This window comes from Polypterus senegalus, chromosome 7, assembly GCF_016835505.1.
Source record: "Polypterus senegalus isolate Bchr_013 chromosome 7, ASM1683550v1, whole genome shotgun sequence".
NCBI classification, from domain to species: domain Eukaryota; kingdom Metazoa; phylum Chordata; class Cladistia; order Polypteriformes; family Polypteridae; genus Polypterus; species Polypterus senegalus.
In genome coordinates, this window is record NC_053160.1 from 129,183,930 (window position 1) to 129,200,917 (window position 16,988).

Sequence of the window (16,988 nt, forward strand, 5' to 3'; positions counted from 1 at the left end):
AATTTCTAAAGTGTTAAATGCAAGGCGAGACAGAGTTTGTAAGCTAGCATTCAGTTTTCACTGTGATGTTGAGATCTGGGATCTTATATTTTTGATTTTCTCATAAAAGAAGTTCATAAAGTCTGTACTGCTAATGTCAGTTAGTATATAGAACTATAGTTCTGAATTCCCATTTGTTAAATTAGACACTGATCTAAACAGTACAAAAGGATTATTATTGTTATCTCTTAGTTTAGAATAATAGTCTGAATGGGCTCTTAAGAGAGTTTGTTCATATTTTGTCCATGCAACTCGAAAGATCTGCAACTTTGTTGCTCTCCATCTATGCTCCAGATTTCAACATTCTAATTCAAGACCTTGAGCACTCTTCAAATCATTTGTCATTTTTATACTCACAATGGACTTCTCTTTTAATTCACTGAATTTGTTTAAATCCATGTATTAACTATGTGGCAGTTTTGTGCACATATCCAAAAATAGGGACTCATATTCTATTTATTATTACAAGCTGTACTTTTCCCCCTTGGGTAATAAGCACGGACTCCCTGTGCAGCCTTAAATCTGAGAAAGCGAGATTAAAATTGTGGAGGTTTACACTTCCAAATGCCTGTTATCCCCACTCTGGCTTCAGAAAACTTTAAAATTGTCGCAATAAAATCACATCCTTTATATGGAAATTGAAAAAAGGTTTCAAGCAGTTTACTTTACAAACAGTGATCTCTTACTTCTTGGTTTTGATTTTAATGTCTGATTGTGGTTTTGATTTCTAACTTGGGAAATGTCTGGATGAAGTATGTGTACTCTCTCAAAATACATGTCATGTTTTGATTTAAGTGATCCTTTTTCACACACCCTAAGGCATGCAATGAATTACACAGTAGGTTGCAGCATTACTACCCTCACTTGGGGGGCACAAATCTCATTTTTCATAATACAGATTTTCATTTGCTTGTGCTTCTTTTCCCTTTCTCACTGATTCTGAGCTTGTGCATCAGTGTTGATTTCGAAAATTTCTAAAGCACATTAGTGATTAGAAAAGGACTTTTGTATTCTCACACCGGCAACACTTGCCATGTTCACCTGGGGATAGTGTATTTACCATGACCATATGCCATACAAATGTTTTATAGCCTCTCTTTGATCTTATACAATAAACATTTCAATTACATAGGTTTGGGTGGTGTGAGTCATCCTTACGTTTTTAAGGGCCTGGAAACAAATTCTGAGGTAATTAAGTGTTATGAGCAGACACTTTCTGTAAGAACATTTTATAGCCCAACAAATGATGATTTTATACTTCGTTTAGTTTTAATAGTGTTAAGAAGGTGTATTTGGAACAGCGTGCTCATAATGGATGATGTCACTTCTTCGGAACAAGTTACAAATCAGGAGCAGGAGAACAACTCTGAAGTGATACAATTTTCCTGTCCATTCAAGTTGAGTCATTTTACTGCCATTCTGTGCTATGTTAAGAAAGTCATTCTGAGTAATTAGAAGAATAAAGAATTGTGCTAATGTCAAATTATAGAGAACAGTCTTTTCTTTTAAACTTGCTCATTTTGATTGAAATCTCTGGTTAAAGATAAAAATGATTGCTTACATGTTAAGTCTGTTTTTAATAGTACTGCAGCCAACAGGTTTTACCTGAAAAAAGTATGAAGGTCATCAGCATGTTCAACATTTCAAAAAAGAAATGCAGGTCTCAATAGTGAATACAGCACACTGTTTTTGGAAATCATGTGTAATGGTTACAAATGGTTCTCTCCTGTAGAGTGCTGGATTCAGAAGTCAGCATAGGCTTTTTCTGTGTAGCCTTTACACATTCTACCCATCTCTGTATAGATACGGGTTCTCCAGATACTACTTGTTTCTGCCCACATCCCAAAGTTTTTTTTTTTTGGTTTTGTTTTATGTGTTTTGGTATTAGCCGAATAGACCAATCCAGGTTTGCTTCCTGTCTTTAATCCACTGCTGTTAGCATAGTCATTGGCCTCAGTGACCAATATTGTTTGGTTAGGAAAAAGAATGAAGGTTTTATATTATAAATTATTTTTTTCCAAGGAAATTACCCAAGTATTAGTATTGTTGATTTTTTCATACACAGCAAAAGCTTTGAAAAAATAATAATAAAGACAACTTCTTCAAAATCCAGACCTTTAATGACCTCATCAGCCATCAGCAGTGCGTCTGTCTGTGGAGAGAGTGTCAAGCTTGTCGAGATGTTTACTTACCTCAGCAATGACATTCATGTCTCTGGTGACTCTTCCTATGAGGATTGGGAGAGCATGGTGGGTCATGAGGTTGCTGGAAAGGGGTGTGTAGCGCTCCCGATATCTATGCAGAATGATAAAGGTCCAAGTCTTTAGAGTCCTGGTGTTTCCTGTCTTGCTATATGGTTATGAGACATGGACGCTATCCAGTGACCTGAGACGAAGACTGGACTCCTTCGGTACTGTGTCTCTTCTGAGAATCCTTGGGTACTGCTGGTTTGACTTTTTGTTGAATGAGTAGTTGCTCACAGAGTACCAAATGAGATACATCACCTACATTGTGAGGGAGCGTCGGTTACGTCACCCCAAGGGTGATCCGGCTCGCAGGATCCTCATTGTTGAGGACCCGAATGGGTGGACCAAGCCAAGGGGATTCACACGTAACACCCTGCTGTGACAGATAGATGGTCATTTCCAGGGGGTCTAACTGGACCGCATGTCTGCCTGAGGGGTTGCCAACCAGGATCCCTATCTGTTTTGTCATGTGGTGGGTGCGGCAACACACTGTGCCAGTGCATGCTGCCTAACCTGACCTGACCTGACAACTTCTTCTAAACTAATGGTTTTCCTCAAAAACAAATCATAAGTTTCTTAATGAGCAGAGGATTCCAAAAAAAAAACTTTAACTCTGTTCATTTGCTACCTGTTAATTAATAACAGTATACATTATTTAATCCTTTAATTATACAATTTTATTCTGGTAGATTATATTCACATTCAATTTATTTGCAAGAAAAAAATCTCTGAAGTTAATATTAAAACAGATCCTTCTTAATGAATCCTTACATCCATTATCCTATTTACCAACAGCTTATTTAAATACAGGGACACGGGAATTGAGAGGGTATTCTGATAACATTAAGCACAGAGCAGAAACATTTACTCATAAAAACAACATTGCTTCTTATTCCTCACTTACCATCTCCTTTATTGTAAATCAGACAAATTACATTCTCATCCAGTTTAAGTCTATAAAGATGACCCACATTTCATGTATCTGTCAGGCTGACACTGACAAAAGAGAAAGATCCCCATAGTACCACCCTACCGTCAACATGTTTCAACGTGATGATGATGTCTTTAAAAAATAGAGAAAACTTAATATTAGGCAACACATTCATGCTAATAAGGTCAATATTTATCTAATTTCAATCTTCCATTTGTCATAGCCTCCCTGACACATTTTGTAAATGAACCTTCACATTAAATGTGATATAGATGTGTTTTGAACCCAGACAGGAATGTACAGGTTCTCTTGGATCACCCATGGACACCTCTTTAATACTTTTTTGGAGACCTCCTTTTTTATATAATTATTTGAAGGATTGTGTCCTTCAGCTGTTTGATGTCAACCAATGACCTGTTCCTGGATTTGTTTAAATTTACTTTAATCCTGGGTTTGCAGTTGTTATAAAAAGTTGCAATGACCAGCTTTGTGACTTTCTATAGCTCGGTGTATTGAACCCAAACCTGTGTGAAACATTTTAATTACACATAGTTTAATTTCATTCAGCCTACTTATGTGACTTTTAAAGATAATTGGTTTTGCTTAAGACTATAAAGGTTTGTCGTAGCTATGCAATGAAAACACATAAAGTCATTTGGGGTTTATAAATGTGTATATAAATTGAATAAATATAATAAGTTTTTCATTTGGTCATTTTGGTGAATTTAGGTTGATCCATGGTAAAATGCAGTAACTCTAATATAACCTATTACAATATGAAAAAGTCTAGGAGTAGAGGTTACTTTTTATCTTTACAGCAATTGCAGTGCTAATGTTTTGAACATGTTTTTGATATGATGCTTATGTTGAATTGTTAAATACTGTTGATTACATTTTGACTTCCCTGGTGCTTAACCTTTATTTTTTTATACCTGATTCAGCTAAACACTGCTTTTGACATATTTTCAATTAGACTTGACATGACTGTGGTTTAACTTGCTTATTGACTACGAATTGCCCACAATCTTTGTAAATATTTAAATTATTGTGTTCTACATTTTTTTCAGATCAGTCATTGCTAGATACTCTTGGCAATCAACTTTTCTCTCCTGAGTTTCAGTTACCTGCTGTTTCAAGTGAGTCCATTCCTGTGGAAGTTGCTGGTGAGCCTGTGCAAGAAGTAAGCAGACAACCTGAATCCTATGCTTCTCCTATCACTCAGATACCAGCCTTGAGTTTCATAAATGGAAAACAGCAGGTGACTCTTGAACCCAATGACAAAGTGGAAAAAGAAGCAAAAGGGAATTTATTTGAAAGTGTGGCTCATCCACTGACACCTACAGCGATACCTCCTGAAGAAACTGCTGCTTCTTCAGCATCTTGGGATAGTCAGACAACTTCAGATCAAAAAGAAGAATCTGGTGTACTACTGGAAAGTGTGGGAGCTGTAGAATTAAATGCTACTGCTGAATTTCCAACCCCGGGCACACATCCTCAATATATTGAATATTTTACTAGGGAGCCTGGTTCTGGAGATGAGTATATCCCTACAGTGGAAACAGTAACAAAGGGCGAGCTTATTTCATCTGACACCTTTGGAACAGCAATATCTGAGGTTCCTGTTACTTCTCAGCCTATTCTCGATGATTACAAAATATCTATTTTTCCATCGCAGAAGGACTCACATCTGGTAGATCAGACAAGCTCTGTGGAATCTCCATTGTCAAAGGAAATTGAGACAACACCTGTTGTGCTTCCAGAGGGAGGGGAAGGCTCTGGGATGCAGGAGATTAGGGAAGTCACAGAAACTACTTCTCCTTCAAAAAGCAGTGTCATAGCTGTAACACCCAAATATCAAGATTCAGAAGCTGCAGTGGATTTACAGCCTGGTTCTGAGGGAAAAGATTATGCAGTTTCAGAAGAATTACCTTTCGTATCTTCCACCATATCACCTAGTAAGAGTACGCTTCCTGATCCTAAAGAAGAATCTGAAGAACAACCTGATGATAAGACAGAAGAAACTGTTGAAAGTTTACCCCCATTGAAAGAAAGTGAAGAGGGTTCTGGAGGAGAAATACTTATTGATGACACTACCTTGACTTCTACTCAGCCTTCTTTGAGTATAATAAAGTCTGTTACTTTACATGCACAACCAGATTCTCACTCTGACGAGACTGAATCTGTTGATGCACTAGAATCTAACACTGCCTTAGATGCACATGACCCTCAAGCTGTACATGAAGAGGAGGTCCATTCTGTGCAAGCTGCAGTACCAGGTCCTGGAGAAACAGACATTACATCATTGTCAACTGAAGCCACTCTAAAACCTGCCGTCCAGGAAGGAAGTGTAACAAGTCAAATAAATGGGTTTGAATTTCCTGCTCTTGTATCAACACTTCCTTCTCCTGAAGAAGAAAGTTCTGGTCATTTGACTGATGACACTTTAAGATCTATAATGACAACAAGTTCTTCACTGGATAAAACACCACAACCTGTATCTGTAAGCAAAGAAGAGGAACAAAGCCAGGCAGATCCAACATCTATAGAATCAGTTAGTTCTGGGGAAGAGCCAACTGAAGCAGTATTGCATAAATTGTATACTACAATACTCCCAAGCAATGCTGATGTAGTAAAGGAAGAGGAAATAGGGGCATTTACAAGTGCCACAGTAACCATTCATAAAGAAGCAGTTTCCACTGAAACCTCAGAAGATAGCATGGAATTAACTAGCACAAGCAGAGTTGTAATACGTGGACATGGATCTGATGAAACTGAAAACATTAGTGGGCTTGATAAAACAACTTTAACAGATATTGATAGCCTGCAGCCATCATCACAACGTCCATCACACAGCCAAGAGGACTTGACTACTACAGAATCCTCAACAATCAAGATGTCTTCAATAGCCATTTTTACCGAAGAAGAAAAAGATGAAGATAGACTGTTTTCCCCTACACCAATTAGTTCTGAAGATAAAGACACCAGCACGGTTAACTCCAAAATAGGTGATGAGGATATAATTGATGCTGATATTGTTGAAACAAAAATTCCTGCTGTTGAATCCTCTCCACCTACAATACTTCCAGAAGAAGCTGGAGGTATGATACCAGCAGCCATTACACCCAGAACAATAAATGTAGAGGAAATAGAAGGATCAAGTGATGATGTTTTGACAACCATTACCATTAATACAGAATCAACAGTTAAATATGAAACTACTAAACCATATACAGCAACAGTATATGAAAGTAAAACAAGTTCTCAGGATGAAACATTACAATATTTACCACCGAGAGACCGGGATCCTACAGGAAGTCTGGACGAAACTGAAAGTGAAATTTCAGATGTTACATCTACCACCACTCTTCCCATATTACATGTTAAGGAGACTACTCAGTTTTCAGAGTTGTATATACCACAGTCTGAATCTGTGTTTGAAGAAGCAGTATCAAAAGTACACGTAACTGTCAAACCACCAACAGACGACGACCTAGTGCATACAGTCTCTCCATCTGTTGAACCTACACCAAGCATTACATCCATCAGTACAGAAAGTAAGGTTAATGATTTTGATCCTTTGGACAACAATCTTCAAATTTCAACAAGGCCTCAAGATATTTCCACAAGGAAGGACGTTTTAGACATTATCCTTGACTCAGTAACAGACTCCCCAACATCTATGAAAGTAACAGTATCAGAACAATTCCATGGACCACTGTTTAGAATAACACAACTGCCTGAATCTATTGACACATTCAGAACACAGTCAGTGGTTGAGAGCACTCCTGTCTTAAATGTTGACATTGAAAAATCAGAAGGTCATTTACATTCACCTTCATCTTTACCTATTGATTCTGTCGGAGCTTCTGCCACACAAGTTTCAAGTTCACCGGATAGTGGATTTGTTAAATCTGAAGACATTTTACCTAGTGTTACTCCATCTGTGGAATCTCAGCCCACTGGAGTGGAGGAAGTTGAGGGTATTCATAAACCAGCTGAAAAGGAAACTTTTGGTGAAGACACAACAACAGAATCCCCTAATGATGAAAAAATACTAAACAGCACCATGCCAGAGGAATTGGAATCCGAAACTCCAGAGGAAGAGAAAGAGGATGAGGTTACAGATTCGATTGTTGTCACTACAGAATCTTATGCTGACAGGGAATCATCAGTTCATGGTCATATGATACGTATTCCAGGTGAGCAAAGTTTATGTTAGACACAAATGGCACTGTGGCATGTGTTTTAGATTTTGTTTTTTAAACATAACAGAAATTTCAAATTTGAATACAACATTTTTGTTAACTATCTAAATAATTAGATTTTCCAAAAAAGCAATTGGCACACTAGAGAAAGAAAGACATCATGAAGCAAAGCTAGTATAATACTCTATAGGAAACTATAATGTTCTTTTGCTGTTATTGTTCATTTTTGACACGTTTCCTTGGCAGATAAAAAAACAGATAAAAATAAATGATTATACTTTCAAACTAAGATTTTGTTTGGACTCCAAGGTAGACAAAGGTGATTTCTATGAGTTGATCATTTCATATCGCATTATTGCCTAAGACTGGAATCAACATGCAAACATGTTTTGTGTTTCTGTTAAAGGACAAGAGGCCTGTCAAGAAAATAAATGTCTCAATGGAGGGTCTTGTTATTCAAGAGGAATTTCCTATATCTGCACATGTCCTCCAGGCTACAGTGGGGAACACTGTGAAATTGGTAAGATGATATTCAGCAGAACCAATTCAAAACAGTGTTCATTGTGACTGGAAATGGATTTGACTTCTTTGCCTTGGCTTTACTGGTGAATCTTGGAATGAATATATAATTGTTAGTCTTGAACAGCTGAAAGGACAACATATTTTCTTGATGTTTTCTTGATTGTTAGGTACTGGACCTTTAATATGGATTTTGTTTGTTTATTGACAAAATGCTTAAATACTTAAGGCAACTAGCAAGCAATACATCTAAATTTAATTACAGTAAAGTAAAATACAGCAACACCCATTTGTCAGTGTAAAGTAAACATAATCAATGAGAAAATTATTTTGAAACCTACTAAAATTCATTATGAAATGTCAGAAATATCGCTAAAGATTTCTGGTTTTGAAGATACAGTGTATATAATGATAACTGCTGTGATGGACTGCTGCCCTGTCCAGGTGTTATTCCTGCCTTATGCCCTAGAATTGTTAGGACAGGCCCCAGCTGCCCTGGCACCCTACCAGAGGTAAGCAGGCGAGGAAGATTTGCAGATTCATAATGATTCTTTAAACTTTTATTTGAGGTCTTAAAAAGTTGTAGTTTTACTATAGAATGACTGTTTTATGGAAACTTGTACTTTTCTGAAAGTAAGATTTAATATCCAAAAATTCTTAGCACTGTTTAGAGAAGTCCTTTATGCATACTGTATGTAAGCAAGCTTTTTAATTCAATGAGCACTGACACTTGTAGCAGGTATGAAATCATTTAAATATTCCAATATGTCAAATCAGTTTGTGACGTCAGCTTTATCAATTTTTTTCTGTTTTAAAAAAATAACTTTAACTGGTCCAGATAGTCTAGGCTTGTCATAGCATTTCTGTTGGATTGAGATCTGGACTTTGAGACAGCCGTTCCAAAATACTGTAACCATAATTTTTATTAATTCTTGAGTGGATGAATGTTTGAATGTTTAGTATCATGGTCTTCCGGGAGAAATCACTTTTCTCCTACTTATTTTAATATGACTCAGAATTCATAATGTCTTCAATTATAGAAAGTTGTCAATACTCATGGCCTGAGAAGATGCCACAAGTCACCACTTTACACTGGGGATAGGGCTTTTTGGTGGTAGGCATTGGTTGGTGGCCAAAATGCAAATTTAAACTTTTTCTAAAAATATCTTCAGATGGCCTTGCTCATTTTTTGACTACTTTCCATAAACATTATTGCAAAATAAAGTATCGTACTGTTATGTAAACACAGACAATCTAGTAGATGTGAAAATGTCTTTTCTAGGGCATTGTTAAGAAATTATCTTTTGAACAGTTTTACATTTATGCCATGTCACTGCTACCTTGCATTTTCTCCATTTGTAGAAGGTTTAGCTTAAAATAGACTAACAAATCCAACGATACCTTTCTTTGGCATAACAACCCTCTTTAGACTGAGATGAACTTTCAGCACTCTTCCAGATGTGGCGTATTACTCTGAATTGACTAGGTGTTTTACCTTTATGAAATGAAGATCCTCTCTGACTTTGTGGTTTTTTCTTTGAGTTAGCTTTGTAAATTGATAACCTGCTTGTCCTTTTCTCACTGGCTTAAGATAATGAACCTGACGGTTCATTGAGCTTCAGCTCTATTCCTATGTCTTTTTCAACTACTTAAATGCATTAAACAATATGTAGAATGTATAAGTTTAAGACATTATAAAAGAGTAAGGACTAGTAAGTAATACTAAGTAGGGTTAGACAAGAACTCGGGCACTGAATAGTACAAGCATTCAAAAAACCATATCAGAACTTCGGAAACTTTCAAGCTGCACTATATAAACAGTATGTATGTGTGTACAGTACATGTGTATGCACAATCTGCTACAAAATAGGTGGATTGACAAAATATAAGAATAAATGGAAAACAGCTTAAATATGTATATTTTACTTAATATGGCCTACTTTTGTGTTATTTTATTAATATTTAGATATTGATGAATGCCATTCCAACCCCTGCCGAAATGGAGCTACTTGCATTGACAGCATTAATTCTTTTACATGCTTGTGCCTGCCAAGCTATGGAGGTGGTCTCTGTGAACAAGGTAATCTTTTTTTCTAAATGTTTGCATTAACATTGTCGAACATTGATGTAATTTTCCTTTTTGGTCCTTCAGTATATGGATAATAAACCACATGAAAATTCTGTCATTTTTGCAATTCAGATTATACTGTTTGTATTTTGACCAGTTCTGCTGTGATGACCTTTTTGCAATTTGTTCTGTTATTTTTAGAATATTTCTTTAAGAGTTATCAAATAGTACTTTAAAAAAATATCACAATATTTTGTCAAATGATCAGTGACCACTCGTACACTTGCAGGAAACATGTTGTCAGGTTGTGTGCCCAGTTCCTCTTCTCAGATACCCTTCAAATGATCAAATCATATTTGAAAGAGCTACCATGTACATTTATTTTAATTTTGTAGCTATTCTTTATCTGGATTATTCTTGTCTTCTATTTCGAAAATGTAATGCTAAAAAAACTATGAGTACCAATGAAAATTTTGAATTGTCCTCTAAATATACATCATTCTCAGTTTCTAATACCCTGGATATAATGGTCTGCCATACAAAGTATATTTTTATTATCTCCATGGTTTTATGTAGGTAGATCCTACATTTAAAAATTTACTGTCTAAATCATATGCTGACTGATAAACGACAAAGATGTTTTTCTCATTGTAAAAAAAATTGGCCAGTGCCCTAGTAGTCATTCTGTGAGAGTTTATAGTTAAAAAGGAAAATTCTCTGCTTGAGGGAGTTCCTTATGAACTCTGTTTAATGTATTCTCCATGTACAGAAGTTGAAAAAAAGTTTATTGAATAATCGCGTCAAGGGAAACAAAACCAAAAAATGAAGTTTAAATCTTAATAAATCATGCAATTGACAAGAGCTACACATTTTTGGATTGTCTTCAAATTTATATCAACACCTTTTTATAGGAAGAATTATCAACTGACACACACAATGAGGAGAGAAAATCCTAGACAATCTAACTCTAATGAAATTGGAATAGAATTAACAAATCTTCGCATTCATTATACTCTGGGTTTCTGAGGAGCATTTATGAAAATCCGGACCTATTCACAAATGAGGTTCCACTTACATGTGTTTCATACAAGAATCTCATGTAAGAAAAGTGTGCAGTAAAAATTGATATACCAAGGGCTTCAAAGAATAATTGTTTGAAAAATACATTTAAAGTTATTGCTTCAAAACAATTTACATTTGAAAACATTAAGGTTTATTATGCTATCTTTTTATGAAAGACATTCTTCTGTGTAGATGATAATAAGGATTTGTTCAAAAGGAGAAATAAGTAAGGTTCAATTAAACAGAAAAAATAAAAAGACAGAAAGTTCATGATTTTTTTTGTTAAGCATGTCTTTTCATCTTTCAACAACAGATCATACTTTAGATGTTTTCTATGTCTGCAGTTACAAACTGACACAATTTGTCTCTTAAGTATTTGTTTAATAACGATGAAGCTGTAATCACTCCCGTTTCATAAACAAGAAGTCTATTAAAATACTACAGTTTATTTTTTGACAGACAGTGTTTATAAAAATTACAATATATGTAATACATCAGAATACTTATCAAGGAAGTACAAACTGAGCAGTCAGTTGAGAATGCCAATCTTGCAAGGCGTAAGAAGTCTAGAAAAGAAAGTATCACCAACAAGATGGCATAGTAGCAAATCAAGAACAAAAAGCACAGAGAATAAGAAATAAGAAACTGTTGTAGTGCAGTGTTTGCAGATGCATGACTTTATAAAGATGTCTTAAATGGAAGGAGGAAAGGTCCTAATGATCTTTTCTTCTGTGTGCACTATCCATTGTAGGACCTTATGGCCAGAGACGCTGCAGTTTCCAAACAAGACATGTGATGCAGCTGGTTAGAATGCTGTCAATGGTGCACTTATAGAACGTGGTGAGATATGGGGGAGATAGGTTTGACTTTTTCAGCCACCGAAGGAAGTGGAGATGCTGGTGTACCTTGGTTGTGAAGGTGGTGTTAATTGACCAAAAGGGACGGAGTGGTGACTCGGAGGCTAAGGATCTGTGCTGGTATCCAGAAGGTTGCCAGTTTGAATCCCCGTCACTGCCAAAAGAGATCCTACACTGCTGGGCCCTTGAGCAAGATCCTTAACCTGCAATTGCTTCAGGGGCGCTGTACAATGGCTGACCCTGCCCTCTGACCCCAAGGGGTATGCGAAAACTAACAAATTCCTAATACAAGAAATTGTATAAGGCGAAATAAAGGCTAAAAAAATAATAATGTCAGCTGCCTGGTGCACACCAAGGAATTTTGGTTGCTTTGAGCAATTTCACTGCAGAACTCTCAATTGGACAGCATGGGCCTTCCTAAAGGCAACAATAATCTCTTTGGTCTTGTCTACATTAAGAGACAGATTGTTGCACTTGCACCGGTCCATCAATCGTTGTATGTCCATTCTGTAAGCTAACTTGTCACCATTACTGATGAGGCTCACCACCGTTGTGTCGTCAGCAAACATAAATGATGGTGTTAGTACTGTATGCAGCCGTGCACTCATGAGTCAGCAGGTAAAATGTTTAAGCTATTAATGTAATGCCAAATAAAGTTACTGCATTTTCCTAACTCTAGGAGGTGCATCACATGAACAGCAGGGATGCACAGTGGTCAGCCATACTGTGTGTAAGCTCCATGGATTTGGGTCTGATGGCTGACCCAATCACTGTTTGTATCATGAGCACTTATTCTCCAACTTCCTAGTATAATTTCCTTTCCTATTACAAAGATTTACGTCTTAGGCAGACTGGCAACTCTAAATTATCTCAATGAGAGTGACTGTGGACGTGTTCATTAGATTGGAATCCTATTTGGTTTTAGGTCTTGATTGATGTTGCTCATGTAGGCTCAGGTCCCCTACCACCCTATAATGAAATACGTAGTCTTGAAAACTGAATGGAGGGATGCACTCTTAAAATGTGTATTGATTTAATACAAACAGGTTTGCCTTAAATTGTACTAATTTTCAAATGTGAATTTTCTCTATTATTCCACTGGCTTTATAGGAGGAACAAATGGTATAGTGTGGTATTGTTGCTACCCCATATCACTTTAAAAGCCAGGTGTCTTCCTTGTAGAGTTGGCATGTCTTCCTCATGTTAACATGGGTTTTCACAAGAGATTTCAGTCTGCCGTTGCATTTTAAAGGAACAACGATAGATAGATTAATAATTGTAGATTGATGTAATGTGTGTGGCAGTGCTTTAACAGAGACTTGCTTTCCAATGAAAATTAACTCCAAGTATGGGCTGTTGACACCCTGCAATCATGTACAATCAGATTCTGAATATGGATGAATACTGGCCATCTGATTTCCAAAACCAAGAAAACTACACCTTTTAGAAAAGGTGGTGTCTACAATGTAACTTGAACTGCTGCTGCACTCAGCATTGTAGTTGGTTTCTTGTTAGTCTTACAAGCAAATGGCTGCTGTCAAATGTGTAACCTAGGTTTCTAAAAGTTAGTTTTATGTTAGCCTCACGATGTTGCTATTATTATGCATTTATCTCTTTCTTTATTTTATGATATGGTTATCGGTATAGTGCAACACATCCACCAATCCAGCATTCAAATCTTGCACCCAATTACTCTGTTGTCTGTTTGGGTTTTTCTCGCAGATAACAAGAGACCAGGACGGTTGGCCAAATGGTCCCATGTTAGTGTCTGTGTGTGTATATACATGAGTGGGACCTGCAGTGAACTCATTCCCTGTGCCAGTTTTTTTCTCCTGCCTTGAACCCAGTGCTGCTGAGATGCTCCAGCTCCACTATTATATTAAATTTGATTAAGCAGTGTTGGGAATGCAGTATTAGATTATGTGGTTGCATATGATGTTATGTCACATAAATTAAATATTAGAACTAGACTGAGCTCATGAACTTTGTTACACTCTTCTATTATTAAATTATTTTCCTAATCCAGAATAATATTTTCTGTAATAGCTACCAGCTTCTGCTTAAAATCAGAATTGAATTATTGCGGTGTTCCCTCTGAGGTCTCATTTTATTTAATAACCAGCGCCTTTCTTTGTTAGTTGCATTTAAAGACTATCATACACACCTTTTGTTGAATGTTAAAAATAAAAAGAGATTCCTAATTTCTTTAATGATGTAACAGTACACCCATCCTTTGTACCTCACTTACTGGTCCTTTAGGAAATTGTTGAAAGCAGTAACCAGCCAATATCTTTTTATCATTAACAATGTTATAGGAAAAAAGGAAACTTTGAATTTACCCAGTTGTAAATGTGTTGAGACAGCTTTGTAATTTTACTTCTGGTCTGTGGCTTGACCTCTGTCAATTTCAGGGGAGAGCAGGAGGTCAGTTCCCTTCCAGTAAAGTTTCTAGTATGAATGGTGTTGCTAGTTGCAAATGGCATTCCATCTTACTTGTTGTCAAACTTTAACCACACGACCTCCTGAGTGCCGCCTCTGGGATGTCTTAAACAAGCTAATGGGTTACAGGCTAACCAGTGTCTAGTTACAATTCCTGCAGAGTAAATCACCCCTGTCCTAAATCCCCCTCCCCCCTTTACCCCAGACCTGTCTTCATAGAAGTGCAGCTGTGTTCTCAGGCTTGACTGCCAACAAAAAAGGGAAAATTTCAGTTTTATCGAAACAAGATTTGTGCAGCTGTATATCGGATGATGGATAAAGAGGCTTTATTAGTGCTTTGGATTAGAAACAAATGTTTTCTCATCAACACATGTGGTAGAGCAGGAGATTAGGAAACAATTAGAATTGCATGGCTTTTTTTGATGCTGACTGGATTCATCACAAAGCTTTAACAGTGGGTGGGGAGGAATAGATGAGCCCAAGATGGTAAAAGTAATTAACTGTGGTCTTGTCGACATACAAGGCTGTCTTCGCTACTCTTCATGTTTTCTTCAGGATGGCAGCGAGGCATGTAGGTTGCCATGTTCAGACTATACCATTTTATTTAAATTACAGCGATCTCTGTTACATGTTGAGCATATTGAAATGAGTTGCTCAGTAATTGTCTGTCCTGCCTTCATACCTATTTTTATGTTATAAACTTCCAAAAATGATGATATCTGCCTTAGATTCCAAGGCAGCTGTGTGATATTCTGCAGGCTATTTTACATTCTGCTTGTCCTTGAATTGGATATGAGATCACCTTTAAAGCTGCATCACAGGCAGTAACGGTCTGCTCACTGATTTATCCATATGGAGTCTGAAATCCAGAATTTCCATGTGAATCCCTTTGAATGTTCTGGCAAGATACTTTTTTATTTATTACATGATGAACAAAGGTCTTTCAGGTTTACATAATGGAAATATCAAGTGGTTGGTATTATACGGCTATTACTCAAAGATATAAAAGACGTTTGTTACTCTGCCAGTAAGGGTGGAGCAGCTGTACCAAATAGTGGAGTTTGACTCTGTTAAGTGAGAGTAAATGTGACCATTAGATTAATCAGTGTAAATCACTGCAGCATACTGGACTCTGTACCAGATGGTGGTGGTAAAGTTTCAGCAGAGTTATCATACAATACAATAAATATATCTGTCGATCTACATAACTATCATCACCATTAAAGAATAAGGTGATGAGTACAAGCAGCCAAAATATTTTCCTGTGCAATGCAGTTGAGCTCAATATAATAACTGGGTGACAAGCTAGTGTTTGAAGTGAAGCCACTAACCCTCCATATAGAGAGGAGTCATTTGAGATGGTCTGGAAATCTAATGAAGATGACCCCACAGGTGGTTAACTAAACACAGCCCACTTTTAAGAGATTTAATGACAGGCTACACCAGGGAAATCCTAGAGAGAGATTAAATCTTTTAGTTGACCTGAAATGTTCTCCGAAATGATCTATGGAATGCTTCTAGGTTTATTCTGGTTCAACAAGCTTGTTATATCATAGTCATGATCCTAGTCACAAAAAGAACATCAAAAATTAATGTGACTGTGTTGTTTTCACCACAGGCCAGTCCTTTCTGGACCATGGACCAATGAGCTAATGGAATTCTCCTTCAACCTAGGAAGCTACATTTACTTCCCCTCATAATGACACTTTTATAGCAACATGCAGGTGCATTATTTCTAGTGAGGCTCAAATTAGCTGAACATTTTGTGCTATACATACAGGTGTTTCATGGAGTGTCAGTAGCCTTCATAGATTGGAAAAAATGTCATTTTTTATTAAGATGGTAAATACCTCAAAAGCTGCAGTTTACACCATCTTCTTACATTGGCTTCTCCAGTTAATACCACTCTGATCTAGGAAATTCTAGTTTTTAAAAACCATACAATGAAATGACTGAAAGGACCCAGGACTATTCTCTTAAGACCAGGCATTCAAACTTCAAGATTAAAATTACATACATAAGATTAAGAGATCTTTCCTACCAGAACAATTTTGAAAGATCTACCACTTGGTACCTTGAGAAGACTCATTGTGTTTAGCCATTGATTAAGAATGAATGAAAAGGGAATGGTTAGATATACTCACCCATATATTGTACTATACACACAAGGACCAAATTCCATGGCCTTTTAGGTTGATATGACATGTGTTTATGAAAAAAACAGCAGATGTAGTATGTGTTTATAATAATAATAATAATAATAATAATCACAAATTTTGTAATCAGCAATCTCCTTTTACTATTACATTTCTGAAATGTTTTGCTGTAAGATGGAGATTTCCTTATATAAACAATGAGATGGGAAATGTGTGAATGGCTCTGTTGGTGTTGCAGGATACTAACAGCTTCCAGCTGAGGGTTCATATCCTTGACACCAAATGTTGTTTGCTCTTGGGAATCTAGTGTTAGGAAGGGTGTTGACAACTTCTTTTTTTGATGTTAACTCAAAATTCAAATGGCACTAAACTAAAAAAGCATCTGTCATATAATACATGTTTGCTGAGTAACACCGAATGTTACCTAATTGGTAAACACCATATTGTAATGGTATAGTCATGTTTT

The 16,988-nt window shown here is 36.5% G+C and overlaps 1 protein-coding gene across 1 annotated transcript in view; it reads left to right on the forward strand.

Moving 5' to 3' along the window:
- LOC120532855 (aggrecan core protein-like) overlaps nucleotides 1-16,988 on the forward strand; it is a 112,992-nt gene that overhangs the window by 67,279 nt on the left and 28,725 nt on the right. Inside the window, exons 8-10 of the mRNA XM_039759290.1 lie at nucleotides 4,284-7,415; nucleotides 7,828-7,941; nucleotides 9,907-10,020. Coding sequence (XP_039615224.1) covers nucleotides 4,284-7,415; nucleotides 7,828-7,941; nucleotides 9,907-10,020 — 3,360 coding nt within the window. The remainder of the gene's footprint in view (nucleotides 1-4,283; nucleotides 7,416-7,827; nucleotides 7,942-9,906; nucleotides 10,021-16,988) is intronic.